General features: G+C 36.3%; 2 protein-coding genes across 2 annotated transcripts in view; one reads left to right on the top strand and one right to left on the bottom strand.

Annotated features, from left to right (window-relative positions):
- Positions 1 to 1,745: 1,745 nt before the first annotated feature.
- Positions 1,746 to 18,483, bottom strand: TXLNG (taxilin gamma). Its single transcript, XM_032226649.1, has 10 exons — positions 18,313 to 18,483; positions 14,872 to 15,163; positions 14,391 to 14,482; positions 11,705 to 11,875; positions 8,506 to 8,700; positions 7,992 to 8,111; positions 7,573 to 7,647; positions 6,496 to 6,588; positions 4,732 to 4,827; positions 1,746 to 4,169 (listed from the first exon to the last, which is right to left on the bottom strand). The coding sequence occupies exons 2-10, from the start codon at positions 15,068 to 15,070 to the stop codon at positions 3,846 to 3,848; spliced, it is 1,365 nt and encodes a 454-aa protein (XP_032082540.1). The 5' UTR covers positions 15,071 to 15,163; positions 18,313 to 18,483; the 3' UTR covers positions 1,746 to 3,845.
- Positions 18,484 to 18,630: 147 nt separating this feature from the next.
- Positions 18,631 to 19,557, top strand: part of CTPS2 (CTP synthase 2) — a 103,106-nt gene continuing 102,179 nt past the window's right edge. Inside the window, 1 exon segment of the mRNA XM_032226156.1 lies at positions 18,631 to 18,819. Coding sequence (XP_032082047.1) covers positions 18,638 to 18,819 — 182 coding nt within the window. The 5' untranslated portion in view covers positions 18,631 to 18,637.

Genomic DNA, 19,557 nt, shown 5'->3' on the forward strand with positions numbered 1-19,557 from the left:
TCTATGTACAATCCTTGTTTTATTGATTGCATGTAATATTCTAATTTTCTGAGATGGTGGATTTCAGGTTTTCATGAGCTGTACACCATAATCATCACAATTATGACAAATCACGGCTTGAGCTATCTTGCTTTGCATGTAATGAGTCCTATCTTATATATTAGTTTCACCTTTTAAGTTGCATTACTGAAATAAATGAACTTTTGCACGATATTCTAATTTTTTGAGTTTCACCTGTAGTATGGTTTCCTAGGAACTTGCATGGAAACAGATACTCTTCTAAATCACCAGCTGCATCAGGATGAACAAAAATTGATGTTTTTGGAGTACAAATCTATCTAAAGATAAGTTTTCTATTTAAGATACATTAATAATTTAGTTTATTGAACATGAAATGGAACTCAGTTATGTAGCATGAGGCTGTATATTCTGCAATATTGGGACTGTTGGTGTGTCAACAGTGGGTCAGAGGAGACACTGCGGGACAGATGACAGTTGCTCTTTAAAATTATACAAGACATAAATAATATTTCAAATTAGTCTTAACCATTGGAAATGCATTTTCCTCTTCTATTCACAGCACCTGATCTAGAAGTGCCCGCCTTTGATTCATACTGAAAGCAAAGCCTATTAAGCTAAGCAAGATACTCCATTATATACTCCTTTGCATAGTAGAGGTTCATACCGGTAGCACATTTTAACACATAGATCTCCCTATTTCTTACCATGTGCATAGCTAATTTAGAGGGGTGTGTACATTGGACTGCTGAAGCTTGTCTCAGAAGCAATGTAGGCTATTGAAACTGTAGAGATCTCAGGCTATAAAGTCTTTAGTAACATTAGGAATCATAGCATTGTCACGTTTCTTACATCATCTTAATATCTACAGGAGACATTGTTCCACTGAGGCATTCAACTCTTAAGAGTTTTAATTTCTATTCTAACTTTGATACCAAACCAAAGACACAAAACTGAATGCCATCATTACAATTAAGGTACTTTAGCTCAAACAATGATACAATCACACATCTGTGGACAAATTCAATATTGAGAAAAACAAACCAATCATAATTTATAATAAAGACACAGAGTCTAATATATTAAGCACACATATTTACTTAATCTACACAGAACGGAGTAGATAAAATTTCAGTTTCACATTAGTGAAAAATTTCTACAAAATGTTCCTGAAAAGCAAAAACCAAGAGTGCCTATTTAGTCAGCATTTTTCATGGGTATGGGTTGTAATAATAAAGCAGCGTTCAGCACAAGCTAAAGTTCTGCATCACTTTTCACAGTTATTTCCATCTATGGTCTGAAGAGGTAGATTTTCTGTAACACCTGAGAATTGAACTGCAACAAAACCAGGTGTAAGAAAAGAATGGAATAGAAAGATACAGCCCTAAAATGTGCATGTATATACTTACATTCCAAATAATTCTAGGGCTTAGCTATTTACTAAGTATCTGAAGCCCAAGTTACACAACAGTAAAAATTGTGCACCCCCTATACTGAACACACTGGATGCAAATCAACTGCAGGTATAAAGTAGTGGACGGTATAAGCAATAACTTTCAGTGTTTATAAGCACATGATTATCAATTTACACACAGCTAGCTGCCTATAAGCATGAGCTGTACAACTAAAGAATATTGAACAAATCAGCAGAAAAATGGCAGTGCAGTATACCACTATATGGCAAGAGACAAGTAATGACCTGTCCTGTACTAGCCCTCTTGTTCAATGCATGGAACGTCTTGAGACTTTAAACAAAACCCTCATTTAAACTGAAGAAAAAGTTGGAGAAAAAAATGCATGAGCAAGTTTTTTGAAAAGCCATTATTTCAATAGCTTAAATTTATGCATCTATAATTGCAACTGGTTAAAAAAAAAAAACCCTTACTCATGCCTATAATTAGGTCAATTGTAGACATAGGTAAAACTAATCAAAATATAGTACCTATGATGGAATATCTTTGCAGTTTTTACTTTCAACATGCATTTGTTCCACTATCCAATTTCTCAGGTGTTTTGCATTGTTCTACAAGTTCAAAGTGTTTGCATTTCTAGCTGTAGATTTGTTTGATGAAAGGTTCTCTAGTGTCTCTTATGCTTATGGCAGCATAATTGGGCTTTGTATTTTCCACTATACGTCAACTCCTTACCTTACAGAACTTGGAATTCATACAAAAGAAAATGCAAACACATTTTAAGAAACAAAACACAAGCAGCCAGTTTTCAATTCAGGACTTTTCAAGTCCACTATTAATGCAAATTGATTTTGCTCAAAGATACAAATATCCAAAGGTTTTCTTCAATCTTTGTTTCAATTAGGATACTGTATAGGTAAAAAAAGGGTAATACATCCGTAAAGCCTTAAATTTAAATAATTTGCAACTAAACTGTAAGAGTATACAGGCAGATAAAAAGAGAATTTTTCAATAATGTGCTTAAATAAGAAAAGCTTCAAGAAAGTGAATCCAAACTATGTACCAGAATTTGGTATTGTTTACATTTCTCCAAACAGAACAACTAGAAAGCTGATATATGTAGGCAGAGTTAACAGCAGCTTGTAACCTAGCAGCACTCTTTTGGTCCCTTTTTTCTTTAAAAAAAAAAATCAGATTATGGGAAATACCTAAACTTTTGCAACTGACCTACATTCATAATTCTAACCACAGTACAAAAAATGTGGAGTCTTGTATGCTGTGCATTTATTAGCAACATAAATACCGAAGTGCCAAATTCCAAGTAACTTAGATAATCAGAAGGCACTTCTGTTTATGTTTATGTTTTGTCTAGTAAGACTTCATTTTACAAAGTTGAGATCAGAATGTTTTCCTGTATTTTGGATTAGATAAATTATATAATTTATGCACTTTATCATGGACAGAGCAGTTTTTATAAGAATGCGTATCCTGTGAAATATACACTTTAGGATTTCCCGTACTGAGTGTGGTTCATTGCAATCATTCTTAAGTGATGATGCATTTATATATGTTCCGTATTTCACATTAATAAGTAGCCATCAAACTGAATGAAAGAATTCCCAGAAAACCCTGCCCCCATTGATTATATATTTTAATCTAGCAACCACTAACCAAAATCTTGTTGCATTTAATAAACTGTAACTATGACAGCAGTTTTTATATTATAGCTCATTTTTAAAAAATCATTGCAACAACAGTAGTGCATTCAAAATACATCCAGATTTAAGTTAGTGGCTATTTAGAGAAATTATCAATAGTTTGCTTGCTGCCTTGATTTCTTAATATAACAGAAAGGGAAATAGTTATTTAATTTATACTGACTATCAGACAATCCTGAGAAATATGAATTGTACACCCTGTTTTTCCAGTTGGCAGCTACACTAAACCCTGTAAGATTTTTCAGCTTTTTCGTATCAGTATGGACAAGTCACACACCAAATTGTATTTTACTGGATTGCTTGGTAATGTCACCTCAGCTTTAAATTTTAATTTACTACATAGATTTAAGCTCAAACACTGATCAAAGTTGTTCCTTTAACATGATGACAAAACTGCATGTGAGTCTTAGATGATACAGTAATGTATTACTGGATAAGAAGAAAAACACTGCATGCATCTTTAATGGGGTTCTTTTGTTTAAAAAAATGCAAATGTGCAATACAGTTGTGGATTCTTTTTATAGATTAGCTATTCAATAGCTGCTATGCAGCTTCCTGTACCAGGCAAATTGTGTTCTGTTCTAAGAAAATACAGATATGGTAGAAAAAGTAAGAAAATTTTCACCACAAAACTAATAGTTACCACCACCAGCTAAAGTTATACACAAAATATATCTCTTAATACAGTGTTTACATTTTAGTCAACAAAATCTGTGGTAGGAAGGGAAACCAAACTGATAGTTTTTTCATAGCCTTCATTTGCCATTGTTTCGATATCTGGTTGGATTTCTTCTTGTTCTTTATTAATAGAAATCTCCAGCTTCTCATGAGAGTTGAGCGTGCATGATTGCAATACAGGTACAGCTAGATCCACATTTGCTTCTCTTGAAGAAACCTGTTCTTTAAGAATTTCCACTTTCTCGTTTAACTCATTTCTTTCTGTTTGAAGAGCTCTACATAGCTTTTCCAAACGCTCCAGTTTTATTTGGAAACCTTTGTATTCTTTGTCTTTAACTGTCTTCTGTAATAAATAAGATAGCATAAAGGATTCAGATGAATCTTACACAATATATTTCAAAACTTAAAACAGTAATGAGAAAATTCAAAACCTTTTTATGGCCACGCTTTTTTACTGGCCACTTATAGCTTCAGAATCTGTAATGTAAGGGGACTACAATTCCAATTCCCTTTTCTTGGTGTATTCAAGTTCTATTTTCCCATGTAAAAGTCTCCTTCTCTAATCTGAAGTGCCTATTGCAACCCCCACTCACTAGATGGTTTAAATAAAAGCAATGTACAACTTATTTCGTACAAACAAAAACACTTCCAGTGTTTTTCCTGATGATTGAAAACATTCAGATACAAACCAAATACATTTTTATTATGAAGATGGCAACATCTTTTTATGGAACATAGCATTAGCAAAATTTCAGTTTAAAATATAAGCAAATCCTGTAAATCACATTATATTCTTTGAAATACTGTTTGAGAATTGAATAACATTTGAGTTTCATCTAGTTCAGACTATAAAATAAGAACCAAAAGTAACATTCTGATTTTTAAGAATGGAAACTGATACTTACTTCTTCAGCCATTTGCAAGAGAGCCTTGTTGTTGTTTTCCCACTTTGTACGCCACACTACTATTTCTTTTTCCAGTTTTTTTATTTTTTTGGTCATCTGAAATAAATTAATTACACGGATTTTTAATAAATTGCTGGAAATGAACATTTTAATCTACTGTTTCTCACTGCCCAGTCTTGTGAGATTAATTCTCTCTTTTATTTTAAAAAGATTAGTTGGATTTCTTTCACAAGATTCAAAACAAAATACAAAATCATTTTACAAATAAAAATAAATGGTCTGAGGACCCAGATAATTTCAAGCAAATGTTAAGATAATTGTGTGATAAAATTGGCAAATTATCACAAATAAAATTAGACTGAGAAAATTAATCAAACATTGTGATAATTGGGTGAATGATTGCAAGTTGCACATAAATGGCAAAAACCAGAGCAAGTAGATGAATTTGTATACTTTGATAATTTTTTTTACTAAAAATGGGAAAGAAAAGATGTACTGTACAATTTAGATAGAAAGGTGGTGAGTAGAATGTTGTCTGTTACAAGATATTAATATTTATCAAAATAATTAAAAATAGCTGTGATTACTCCACCGGACACTTCCCTAGATATCTCTCCAGATGTCAGTTTGGAGGAAGATGAAGCAGTTCTAGTACATCTGGAGGGGGAGTTAGTTAATGACTCTAAGCAGCCATTTGACAGAGATTTGGGTCAAGCACAGCTGCAGCAGGACAGCCTGAGGCTTCAGGTGGAGAAAACATGCAACTGCAGCAGGTCAGTGATGAGGAAGAGGAACCGCCTTCTGCACTGATCCAAGAACACATAGGGCAGAAAAAGGCAGAAGTAGAGGAGGACAGCCATATTACTCATGAGGAGAGAGCCTTGCCCTTTTTGATGGCTGAACTAGAAGCTGGCTATTTAGCACAGTCGACAGATGGAAGTGATGCTGGGAACATGCTCATTTCCTAGCTGTGTGTTTTCTGCTCGTTGAGATTCTTGCCTTGCTTTGGACTGACACCATGACTTGAATTGTGCCTTGTAGACCCTCTTGTATTGTGTATTAATTTTGCCTTGTGGGTTTACTTTGAGATTGGAAAACTTTCAAGTGCCTTGTGGACTCAGTGGCCACTGCTCTGTGGACTAGCATTGGCCTGTTTGTGGCTGGACTTAATTGGGACAGTTCTGGGTTTTGGGGGGAGGGGGTTGTGGGGGAATATTAATCAACTCACTAAACTACAGTTATGTGTGTGTTTGAGTGGGAGGGGACAATAACTTGATATTGTACTGTACTGAAGATTATGCTTCTGTATATACTCTATGGAACTGAGAGTTAGGTATGTCAGGAGAGACATAAAAATAAGGCATAGGAACTAGGTACTTCAATATGTGTGCTGAATGAATATGAATTTAATAGGAAAATGAATGCCTATCACATGTAGGGAAAATGCAGGAGACTGAACAGAAATGAAATGTATAAAGTTAAAATGAATAGAATGAGAGAAGGAATGAAAAAAAATGAGTGATAGAATGGAAAAGGATTTCAAAAACAGGTGAGATGTTTACACTCAAGGCAATGTATGAAGCAGTATTCAGAAAAGGTAGAAGCAAACATAATTTCCAAGGAGAGAAGATTCAGCTGGGTATATCTGCCATTCCCTGAAGTAAACTCCACTGAGTTCAGTGAGGTTTATTTATCCATTAATACATAGACAAATCAGAAACATTACAAATTTTCTTGTGACACATAGATAAGAAGATAAAGTACCTTTTCCATTTCTTGTCTGAAAGTTGTGAAAAGTTCATTACTCTTTGCCATAGTTGTTTGGAATTCCTCAAATTTATCCATGTAAAGAGAAAGCTAAAAGTAACAATATTTAAATCTAATTTAGAGACATAATTTAGAATTATTTACATAATAATTACACTAGTTACTCACTACAGATATCATCTAAAAAATAGAAAAAATAATAATAATTAAAGGCCGATTTGGTCTTATGTGAAGATTTACATTGTCTAGATTTAAAGACCCAGTTAGCTTTCAAAAGATAAAAGCTGAGGTACAGGTTTCTACAGTAAGATTACATCAAAATAACAACACTCAAAACACTAGTATTATGAAACCCATTTCTATCTTTAGTTCTAAGAGAAGTAAGTGTTAACAAAAAAGATGAAAACATGAATAATTTTGTAGGGGCTTTTAGACTTTAGCAAAACAATAAAAGAACAGACACTAATTCAGTGGACTTTCAAGGAAGGTTTAAAATGTGTGGATTTATCACATGATTTTTAGAAGTTCATCTGATATAGTATTTAATCAAAAAGAATTCTACATAGCAGCATGAATAAAATAGAGCTACCGTGTGAAAAATAATTGCCCTGTCACATCAAGACAAATTGGCATAAATTTGAAATGCATTACAATATAATTGTAATTGCATATTTTGTATAAAAGTTGTGCATTTATGCTCATTATAAAAAAAAATCTTCTCAATCTGGTTTGTCTACGAAATCAGCCAGTAAATATACATATTTTAAACGGACTAGGTCTGCGACAACTTGAATTACCTTAGAGGTAAGATTACCCGTATAGATTTCAGGGTTACAGAAGCAATTTCCAGTTAATGTAGCCTCAAACCTTAGCAACTGTGGGTGGGATTAATATCTGATGCCTGACACTGACGCCTAGTTCTTTTGGAAAGAATTGCCGAATTATTGTATTCCTTTCCCAAAGAATTGTTTTAGGCTTCCAATCTGATTTAATAATTTCAATTTTTAAGAAACTTCTCCAACTTCATTTAATAGATTAATAGCTAAGCTACTAATCACAATTTAAATTGGTTACCTGCTGTTTTAATTGGGCTTCTTGCTGCTTCATCTGTTCACATTTGTGTCTAGATTCGGTAGCTTCTTTTAACAGCTGAGGACAAAGAAAATATTTTCTGTCTAGAATACCTTAATATCAGGAAATATTATACTTCTGATACTTACACACCTATGTAAAATTGTACCTGTAGCTTGGAAAATGCAATAGGGTCAACAGGCATAGAGCTACATACATAAACTATATTATACATTGTATTATTACAAAGTTATTTTGCAACAATGTGCTACATACAATTTAAAAACCCATTAATCTACATAGCATGACAATACAATAAAAAAGAGATTTGCAGCTTGTTCTAAAAACAATAAAAAGTCTAAACATGTTGTAACAACTTACCAGATAATTCTTTTATCTTAAGCTTTCTTAAAAACACTTACAAAATCTTTCTCCCTCTGATGTTTTTCCTCAGCTTCTTTTATAAGCTGTGTAGTCTGCTGAAGCTTGGCATCCACCAGTTGTTGCTGCAGTTCTTTATGCTTGAAGACTTTATCCATGTGCTAGAGAAAAGCATAACTGCAATCAAACTAAAAACCATTTTTTAATGGCGACTAAATGTTTCACAAGCTAGTTTCCTTTTGTGTGTTCTATCCTTCAATAATGGTGAATTCTTAAATATTCTTGAATTAACTAACATAATCTTCATTATTTATAACCAACCATGCTCAACTGGAAAACATATAATGTGATTTGGATGCTGCATCAGACTTGGGAAGGCATAAGCTAACATCAATAAGCATGGATGCTGAATGGATAGGCGAATTCTTCACCTAATCTATCTCTGTAAATGAAGCTTATTCTGTAAACCTGTTCCTTAACATTTAGGAGATATTTCTTGAGGTTTTATTGTGAGTATTTTAGTGTAATGAAATAATATTATAATGCTTTACTTACTTCTTCTCGAAGTGCATACTGTTCCACAAGTTTCTTCAGCTTTTCCCCCAATTCAATATTTTCTTGGCGAAGTTTTGCATTGTGTACACCATGCTGTTCCAGTTGTGCCTGAATTTCATTTAATGTAATCTGGAAATGTACTGTTGCTTCTTTACGTCGCTCTTCCTCTTCACGGGCTTGCTGCATATTTTCTTCCTTTTGCCCAAAGGGATTAAAATCCACTTATAAACATTTTTTTAAATTAGATTTTGGTCAACAGCAAAAAAAATGTAATCCAGCTGCATCTTAACATCTCAAAATATTAGAATTATATTGGTTTTCAAATTCTTTCATCACTTTATCTGACAAATATGTATGAAGACTGATTTGTTTTCAGAACCAATACATTAAAAGTTCTGATTGCAACTGGGACTTCATTTTTATACAGTTTCCAAATTAAAAATATGGTAACAGTGAATTTGAACTTGGAAAAGGAAGCTGCTTACAAGTAATTTCATTTCAAATTAGAATTGCTTCTGATGAAAATCAACAGAGAAACTTGAAGGTGAGCATGTCTTTCAGAGCTAGCTGTTGTTAGGCAATGAGGGGCCAACTGTTTCTAACTTGAAGTCAATTTGTTGAACACTGTGCCCTACAGAAGACATGTTCCTGATATGAACCAGACAAACATGAAAAAATCTAGTCAAATTAGCTGTTATAAGTCCACAACATAGTACAGTATCATCTTTACAATATCATATAGGCCCAGTACTCTTCATAACATCTTCATAAATGATTTTAAAGAAGGGAATTGTAAGGGATGCATAAAATTTGCAGATGACACCAAGCTGGCAGGAATAGCTAACACCCCAGAACAGGGGTGTCAAACTCACGTTGTCATCGCAACATTATGTGACTTATAACTTTTTCTCCTTTCCCTAACCAGGACGTGGCCAGTGCGTGATGTATCCGCCTGAGGGCCACGAGTGACAGCCTTGCCCTAGAACATGGGTTGGCAATCTTAAACACTCAAAAGAGCCACAAATGTCCTAACCGGAAGGCCCCTGTTCAATTCTGAAGAAGTCCAGTTCCCCCACCATAGTCTCCTCCTAGCGTGGCCTCCTTTTTCCTTTACCTGTCCTAACTGAAAGCCCTATCAATTGTGTAACCGACTTCTGACAGAGAGCCACAGCAGAGGGATGAAAGAGCCACATGCGGCTCCAGAGCCACAGGTTGCTGACCTCTGCCCTAGAAGATAGGCTCAAGATCCCGAAGGATTTTGACAGACTTGAACACTGAATCCTATCTAACAAAATGAAATTCAATGGTGAGAAAAATATGGTTTTACATTTTGGCAAGAAAAACCAAATTACAGGGATAGAATAGGTGGTATCTGGCTCAATAGCAGTAACTGCGAGAGGGATCTAGTAGTCCTGGACAACCATTTGTAAGCAAACAGTGTGCTGCAGCTGCCAAAAAAAGCCAATGGAAAAAAATGTCCTAGGCTGCATTAACAGAGGGATAGAATCAAGATCACATGAAGTGTTAATTCCACTTTATAATTCCTTGGAAAGATGTTGAGACTCTAGAAAAAGTGCCAACAAGAGCAACAAATATGATTAAGGTAAACATAGAATGAATGGTTGCAGTAATTGGGTATGCCTAGTCTAGTGAAAATTACTAGGAGTCACATGATAACAGTGTTCCAATATGAGGGGCTGCCCCCCAAAAGATGGGGTCAACCTAATTTTTAAGGCACCTGAAGGGAGGACAAGAAGCAATGGATGGAAACTAATGAAGGAGAGAACCAACCTAGAACTAAGGAGAAACTTCCTGACAGCAAGAACAATCAAAAGTGGAATGGTTTGCCTCCAGAAGCTGTAGGTGTTCCATCACAGGAGATTTTAAAGAAGAGATTGGATAGTCATTTGTCTGATATTAGACTCTCCTGCTTGGGTGGGATGAGGGTTGGTTGGAGAACCTTCCAACTCTTATTATTCTGTTTTGTTATTCTTTCTATTATCTTATGTATACATCCCATCAAGCCCAAAGAAAGTCCAGAATGGTATAAGATCTCTCACCATTGGTAGGGGTTTGGACTAAGGGTTTGGACCTAGGTCCAATCCAACCATATTATTCTATGTTCTATTCTATGTTCTAATTATTACATAATAGAAGATCAAAATCAGATTCTTATTTCAGCAACAGTAAAATAGAATAGAAAGTTAAATTTCTACAGAAGATAAAAACAAAACACTAGTTTCATTTAAATTATAAAAGTGATAATGCCATCAAGAATCCTTCTCTGATATTATGGCATGACTAGTTTAGAGTGGTGTATTGTATTACAGAGTTTTAAAACTTTTCAAAAGTTCATAGTTTAAAGGTTGTTTACAGAGTTTTTCTTAAAGCATCATTTATTTAAATTTACATGTTTACAAATGTCCATTTATTTAACTATACTTTAAAAATTGTGTTTTTTAAAATAAAGACTTCCTCACTTTGGAATAATTTTTAACCAAGAGAAACACAGCAAATAAAGCAATTTGATTAACTTAGTATACTAAATGAATATAATTAAGGTGATTGAGAAATCAGTGGTCTCTGTATGAGTCGTACAAAACAAGCCATGGCCTAATGTTATAAACCAAGAACCATTTTAATGAGATATAATTTGGGAAAAGATCAGTGACAGAAATGAAACTCCAAGAAAAGCACTACAGTAACAGGAAAGAACCAACTATAAGTGATGGTTTACTATTAAAGTATTCTCATATTTATAATAACGAGAAAAAAAGAAAAGTATCTCAATATTAATTTTTAAAATGTGAATTGAATAGGAAATATGTATTCATAGGAACAGAAAATATTTATTCATGGATGCTTTTTCTAATTTCCTCATGAGTGATTATATCAAATATTCAAATAATAAGATCATGGTATCCCAATTTCTACAGTAACAATTTACTAGCAAATAGAGAAAAACAAGATTAAGAAAGAACAGGCAACATGGAATAGGCAGCTCTATATCTTTACCACTCTGAAAAAACACCTGACTAAAAGTATATCCCAAACAAAAAATAACAAACTCATCTAGGATGGACATCCTCTTCCACTTAATCCCATTTTGTTACAACTCCAAAACATATAGTCAGCCTTTTCTTTTTTGAAGGGAACGATTTGTTTCAAGTTTATTGCTATATTATTGCAGAAAACTAACCTTGAGAGTCTTATTATGGCGTTGTAGTTCTCGACACAGAGATTCCAGTTTGCTACGTGCAAGAATTGCTTTGCTATGTTCACTTTGCAGGTGCACTTTCTCTTTTACAACCTGTACTTGTTTCTTTTGCAGCATCTTCATTTGTCTCTGAACATTTCGGCTCTCCTCTAGCTAAATAAAAAAGAGAGAGAGAGAGAGAAAATACATATCTGAATTCAGTTATGTTTAAAGAGAATATTTAACTTCTGGTATTCCAAATTGAGACCTAATATGTGCATTTGAATTTGTTAATTTTTCTAATATGCAGTTTATCTATCCTTAGTTTGTAACCTAACGCTGAGGATGAAGCAAAAATCAATTCATTCCATTAACTGAGCTCTTACTACACAGATCTTTATTATAATAACTGGCATCTTTTTCTATTTTCCCAGATAATAAGCTCTAATTACAGTTTTAAAATGTCACTTTTGTATGTCAAGTATATTTTAAAAATATTTAAAGGATCTTCTGCTAGGATACCAACGAAAAGGATCAGCTATGCATGCACATATATGTATAACAATAAGAAAACAGTGGCACTGAGTTACTTTAGTAGTTCAAACAAAGATACTCCTTTATATCAATGCACTCTGTGAAGATATCTGTGCAGGAAGTAGCACATTTGTTAAGAGTTTAGTTCACTTTTTAAATTACGAAGATATTAACTCACTTCAGCTCCATGCTTCCCTTCCGATCCTAGGCCATACAATGATTGTTCTGTCACTCAGATACCAGGATCTTTTTCACCAGCTTCTACAGCTGACTTTTATCAGAGAATCTCATTCACAGAAACGGTGTCATGAAAATTAAGTCACACTCTATGTTCAGAGCTGGAAGTGTTTCTGTTAATCTGTTAGTCCCAAAGGTGCTTTTTCAAAAGGCAAGTACACTTTGTTTTTTCCAAAACAAAATTGCCTTTTGAAAAAGTACCTTTGGGATGGATAAGGATATCCAGATAGAGGTATTACTGCTAAGTAGGAAAGTAGATTCAGAGACTAAAGAGCAACTTGTGTTTAATGGGACTATACTTGTCTTAGAAAAACATATGTGCAGTTTAGTGAATGTTCCTTGATATTCAGCTGGTGAGAAGGGGCTTTTTTCCTTCACAGTTAAGGCTAATGTGCCAGCTGCCTATCTTATTTTGATGACTGCAATAAGTTGTCAAAGAAGCTGAAAAATGTCTGTAAGTTGCAACTGGGGCAAAATGCAACAGTTGCCTGCTGATAGGGTCCAAATACCAAGTATAAATGTTACATGTACTGAAAGATGCACTTGTGAATGATTGATAATTGGACACCAATGTTGCTATGGCCTTTTAAAACCTTAAGTATCTGAGGACCTGACAAACTGAGGGGCTACCCTTCCTTGTTCCAATATTTGAGAGGTTGCCACAAAGAAGAGGGGGTCAAACTATTTTCCAAAGCACCAGAAGGGAAGACAAGAAACAATGGATCAAAAGTAATCAAGGAGAACCTAGAACTAAGGAGAAATTTTCTAACAGTGAGAACAATTAATCAGTGGAATGGCTTGCCTTTAAAAATGGTGGGTGCTCCATCACTGGAGGATTTAAGAGACTGACTGCCATTTTCTGGAATGGTATAGTGTCTCCTGCTTGAGCAGGGGGTTGGACTAGAAGACCTCCAAGGTCCCTTTCAATTCTGTTTCCTGTTTTTTTAGATTAGAGTATAATCTAATCTATTTAGATTACTTAAAGAACTAGAGAAAATCATTTTTCAAAAGACCAGGATAGGAAGGGAAAATATTTTGTTATTTCTTGATCATTAAAAGGAAGACACTGAGTCCTAAAGATATATGATCTGCTATCTGATGCATTACATTAGACTTGGTAATTGTCTTTAGTTTATTTTTTCCTTCCAGATGACTAACTTTGCATTATTTTTAATATTAAATGCTCTAAATACCATATTTTTCCATGTATAAGATGATACTTTTTCTTAAACATATTTACCTAAAAATGGAGGGATGTCTTATACATGGGGGGGAAGTGTGGTTACAAAACTGCCAATACCTTATCTCTGCAAACTAGCCTCACGAGCAAAACTTCCTATTGCAGAGTCAAGCTAACAGGTTTTCTTCAATCATGAGCCTTATGTAACTGTAGTCAGCTGATGCTGCAGAGAGCATGTAACCAGTGCCCAGATTCGACAGAGAGTGGTAATGTCGGAGTGTTTTGAGCCCATAAAAATGTCAGAAAAAAATAAATAAATACCGGTACCAGTAAGAATGTCTTACTCTGCAAAATAAATGTCTTCTATTTAATGTTTAAACTATTGATTTATGGATTTTGAGTAAGAAAAAAAGGGGGTGTATACATGGGGCATCTTGTAGATGGAAAAATATGGTGATCAAGATGTACTAGACAAATTCCAGGAAATCTGCCCGTTAGGTATATTCGTGATGCATTTAATTTGCAGTCAAGCTTCCACCAAGTTATGTGAAATTATGAGGAACATGACAATGGTTTGCTAATGCTTTATTGATTTCCCAGGCTAGTCTATGATTCTGGGTTTCCTGATGCCTTCACATTAAAATATTAGCTAGATTTAATCCTCCTTAGTTTGTCCAGGATCAGTCAAGGTTGATTATGTTATACATGTTTAATAATATTAAATCTAAAATATATTACCAGGTCAGCATATTTCTTGCAGAGTGCTGCTAGCTTTTCTTCTGGAGTAGCAAGTGTGTTTAAAGCTTGCATAAGTAACAATACTTCTTTTCCTACGGGCCAAGAAAATATCATAGTAGTGAGCAGCATGGTTAGAATATTGACAATAAAATAATATAAAATATGAGGAAATTTCAGCCAAAGCAACATTTTCATACAAGACAAAGTGAGAATTGGCAACAAAAACTTCTGAATAATCACAGTATAAACACATTATACAAATACTGATTTCCATATAACCAATTTTATCTACAAAGTTTAGGAATGTAGAGAGGCAACAAAGCACTATATATTTAATTATGAAAATTGAATTTAATAAGGTTCAATAAAATATTTGAGTTTTAAAACATATAGCTATTAAGAACATAGGAGTTTTAAATATATAATAAAGATAAACAATATGTTCAATGTTAAAAAGCTATGTTTCAATGACCTAAAGTACCTAAAGTTTTTTCTTTGTTTTTCTCATTTTCTGTGTCTTGCTGGCCATCAGGTGGGTCAATACGGGTTTCTTCTCTCCCTGGAGTCTCCTCCCGCAACTCTTGGGTACAATATTCTTTCCCCACCAGCTTTCTGTTTTTGGAAATGTAATCTTCTACCTCCTGTGCATCTTCACAGTCAGTTTTTGCTTGCTGCAGCATTGTACTTGTTGTATGTTTGCTGTCCTCCAATTGATCCTAGTTGCCAATTCCAAACTCACAAATCTTTGATTTTTCCACAGTAATCAATTCGCACTGGGAAGAGAAATATACTCAAATTATTAAAGGAAAAAACGCATTGTTCTAAGCTTTCGAAGCCCCTAAAAGAATAGGCATGTTTCACCAGCAAACTGCGCATGTTTATACGGGATACAGCACAGCGAGGATAAGCAGATGCTACGGGAACAATCACGCTCCTTGTTGATCCTAGGCCCTAGGGCAGCTTACTTGGAGACAAGTCTCCTTAACTTCATTGCTTCAACGTTTAGAATTGTGCCGAAAGGGAAAAAAAATAAAAAAGACGACAGGAGCTCCATCCGATTATGATTAAAACCGCCTCCCCTTCCCGCTCCGAAGAGCTCCTGTGAAAAGCGGCAAGGTGGGAATACTGAGACCCCTCCCGCTCAGCCAAACGCCGGGCTCTTGCCAGGTATGGAGAAAGAAGAGATGGAATAAGGCTATCAAGAAAGCCTACTACACAGATACCTCCTCCGCCAAGAAGCCGAACTGTGAAACCGGAAGTTTAGCGAAGCGGATTAGAACGACGCCGCAGGAGGAACTTCCTGTCTCTTCCGCCCAAATACCCGGCTGTGCCTGAACACAACCCACCACCCACCCGCGCAGGCTGTGAACGCGGAGGGGTTCGCAACCACCAATTCCCATCTGCGGAGAAAATGAGCATCTAGCGTGGCGAGGGAACACGGGGAACCGAAGCGACGGCACATTGTTATTTGCTCTTTGATTTAAAAGCCACGAACTAATTAATGTTTGCTCGCTACACTTTTCCCTACAATCAGCATGTTCGGTTGTTACTGATTGATTCTCCTCGGTGTCTTCTACAAAGGAATTCAGTTTAGTTGAATTTCTAGCCCCGAAAACGTGTGCTATAACAAGCTGAAGGTTTTCCTTGAAAGTTTAGATATTGCGGCACTTAAATAGAAATTATAGGGGCTTTGCATGTTTACTCTGAAGAAAAGATAGCTGAGGAATTCAGTCCTACGTTCAGGCCCATAAAAAGATTCAATGGGGAAGATGATCAATGTTCCATTGGGATGGAAAGTCCAGAAATAATGGATGTAAGATAGTTACCTAGATCTTGGTTAATTAAAAGGAAAATTTTCTTGAAACAAAAATATTATAAGACTGGGAATGTATACGGGATGTATACCTCGAGATTGTGGGTTCTTCATTTCTGGTACTTAAAAAAAATAGCCACATCTCAAGGATAGGGGTTTCCCCCCTGCACATTGCAGACAGTCAGACTAGATAACCCAAGTAGTCCCTTTAAATTCCAGTTCTAAGATTCTGTAAGTGAACATCTTAGTGAATTTGTGTGTGTGTGTGTGTGTGTATGTATACACTTACAGAATCTTAGAATATATATATCTTCCAAAATTTAATTTCTACTTTTTAAAATGGAAAAGTTGAATTGAGCAATAAAAAAGGCTAAAGACAACAAATTGACTGTATTTCTGATGAAAGTTTGTTGCCCTTCCCAAGCCTATGAATTTTATTCCTGAGTGATTATGTTTGAAGGTTGCAATATCAGAATTTGTGCTATAAATAATGGTCACATACAACAGCTATTCAAATATAAGAGAACGTATGTAGCTCAGAGTTGCAGTGTGGAGTCTCTGGTGTTAAGCTTAGTTGCAAACATTTCCTCACTCAACTAGGTAACAGTAGTAGTTAACATGAGGTTTACTCCCTATTTACATACAGTTATGTATAGTAGCTTGCCCGATCAGTGTTGGTGGGGGTATTGTTTCCTTCTTCCTAGTTCAATACCCTAATCAAAGAACTACTAATGAAGGACCCCCATTCTCACCATTACAGGCAGGGTAAGCTACTGTATATAAACAGGAAGCAAATCCCACACTTGCAGGATTCATGTTATATAGTCAAGTAGTGAAACATTTGCCACCAACCAAGTAACCTTGGAGAAGACCAAGGACTCTTAACAAATGACAGTTGTTAATCATTATTAACAAAAAAGCGCCACAATGGCTTAACATGTGGCCTAGTTTTTACATATAGGTTTTCTTGGTTGGATTTTTCCCAACATTCTCCATTCAAGAGATGTTTTGTGAGGGAACAAAATTCAGCAATGTCACATAGAAAATTCTCCCTCAAGGAGCAACAATTATCTTTAACTTTCTACTTTGCTCTGCACCACTCAGTTAAAGAAAGCATGTCACTTATTTGTTCCTTCTGGATATTGTGGCCAAGGCCACCACTTTCATTGTTTACCTATAGATAGAAAAGAGTGAATGAAAAAGTCAGTGTGGATGTACTCCTTCAATTGTCACTTTTTTAGGTTTACTGCTCAGAGAAAAATGAATAGGAAAATGCCACTGCTTTTTATTGCCATGTGAGCCTAGCTCTATTTGCCACCATGCCCAGAAGGGATGAGTCAGAAAAGAATTGTTGCTGCGTATTCTTGGTTGCAGGCTCTCCATCTCCAAAAGCAGAACCCAAAGACAACCAGACAATGAAGAGATCTTAGGGAATTTTCTAACTAGGGGTCCTCCTCCCTGTGCTTTTAGTAGCTCTTCTGGTTGGCGGAAGAAAGGAGAAGATTGCTAGAGTGTACATCTTGACAACAACTTTTCCTTGACAAGCCGATTTTTCCTTCAAAGTAAAAAAGCAAGAAGCAAACATCTTCAAAATTGGTAAGCCCCAAGCAGCCTGTCATTTCAAGTCACAAACGCCTCTCTCCCCTCCTTTCTTTAAGAGGTCACACACAATTGACTCATCAGCTCTTGGCGATGCAGCAGTAGCAACCTGGATTTCGCACGAGAATACAGTAATCAAAAGTGGATGCGGCAGAATCGACAACATTTATAAATGATAAGTTCCCGCCAGAAGGACTTAGAGCACCGAATCGCCAAGGCGACTCTCAATTTGATATCCCTCCACATGTTATTCTACTCTTCCCGCTCGCTGGAGAAAGAGCACGATGAGCAAGTACACATGGCTACCGAGTTTCCAATTCTTTTTCTCCTGCAGATCCTTCCAGGAGAAGAATGTGACTGCAAGCCATCCCTGTTCCCGTGCGGCATTGTCCCAAGGGAATATACGGTAAAGAAATTGCAGAAATACCTCCCAAAACTGAAACTAGCACACTACCTGCAACTGGAGCCCTTCTCCGCAAGCAAAGTGGGAAGGAAACCACAAGAGTTTACCTTTGAATAGTCCCGTACCAACCGCCGCCTCCTTTCCTTCAGACGACTCCGGCTCAGTAGTCTATCTAGCCTCCGCGGCAGCACTGCCTTAAACACACGCTGGGCCGGCTCTGCGCGCCGCCATAACATGAAGATGGCATCCAAACAAGTCGGTCCGCACCGGAAGCCCTCCATGACTCCCTGGGCTCAGCCAATCACTAGAAGCTTTTCTCTGCATCCGGGGTTTGCCTTTACTCCCATAAATCAGGACCATGGGAGTAGCTTGGAACTACAACTCCCAGTATTCATGAGGGATTCGCGTAGGGGTTCTGCCCGGAGATCACAAATGGCTTTCGCTTTTCTTTCAAGTAGTGATCTCTTCCCAACGCTTCACGGGATTTGTAGTTTTTTGTCCGTGTTGTCTTCTCGAGCGTGCGATGGCGGCGGCGGCTGGAAGCCAATGTTTTCTACAAGGTGCCTTTGGCTTTTAAGGCGCTCTCTCAGAGAAGTGCAACACAATAGAGTAGGGTGAGTTTTCTTAAATTACGATTCGTTGTAACGCCGTCCTGGCCCTTAGGAGGCATTGGTGTGTTTTCCAAAAGATATTTCAGTCTTCGCACCATGTGAAAGAACAAGCGGAGTTTATGAAACAATTACCCCTGTCCTATTCGCGGGCAGAGTTGTGATAGGCTGGTACTACATTATACTTATAAAAGCAGTGGAGCTTTTCCCAGCCCGCATCTATCTTTCACAATTTATGTACTGCTGGTGTTAACTTGGTTTTCCAAATTAGAGGGAAATGATTCTTACCTTACATCCTGCCCGGTGCACTCAGAAGCTTTCGAGGTGAAAAATCAATATTTACACAATATCCTTAACGGGAAGGTGTTTTAATATTGTATAGTGAACTTAGTTGAAATACTGTACGTCTGCAACAAATAATGGTTATTGTGCTACTGTGAGCATGTAACAGTGTTTTCCAGTGTTGGAAGAAATGTCCATCTGATTCAGTTCCAAGTGGGAAGAAAGACACTAGAAACGTGGAGGCTGTTTGGAAAGATGGTTTAATGATGGACAGGACCACATGGTTTGAGGTCCTGGGCAATCCAGCACATGGGAGAGGGAGAGAGGGAGAGAGAGAGAGAGAGGGGGGAGGGGGAGGGGGGAGGGGGAGAGAGAGAGAGAGAGAGAGATTTTTATACCCTCCCTTGGGCTTTGAACTTGCTTCCTGTTCCTGTGAAAGAAATGTATTCTGATTGGTTGTCA

Source organism: Thamnophis elegans, chromosome 11, assembly GCF_009769535.1.
Source record: "Thamnophis elegans isolate rThaEle1 chromosome 11, rThaEle1.pri, whole genome shotgun sequence".
NCBI lineage: Eukaryota > Metazoa > Chordata > Lepidosauria > Squamata > Colubridae > Thamnophis > Thamnophis elegans.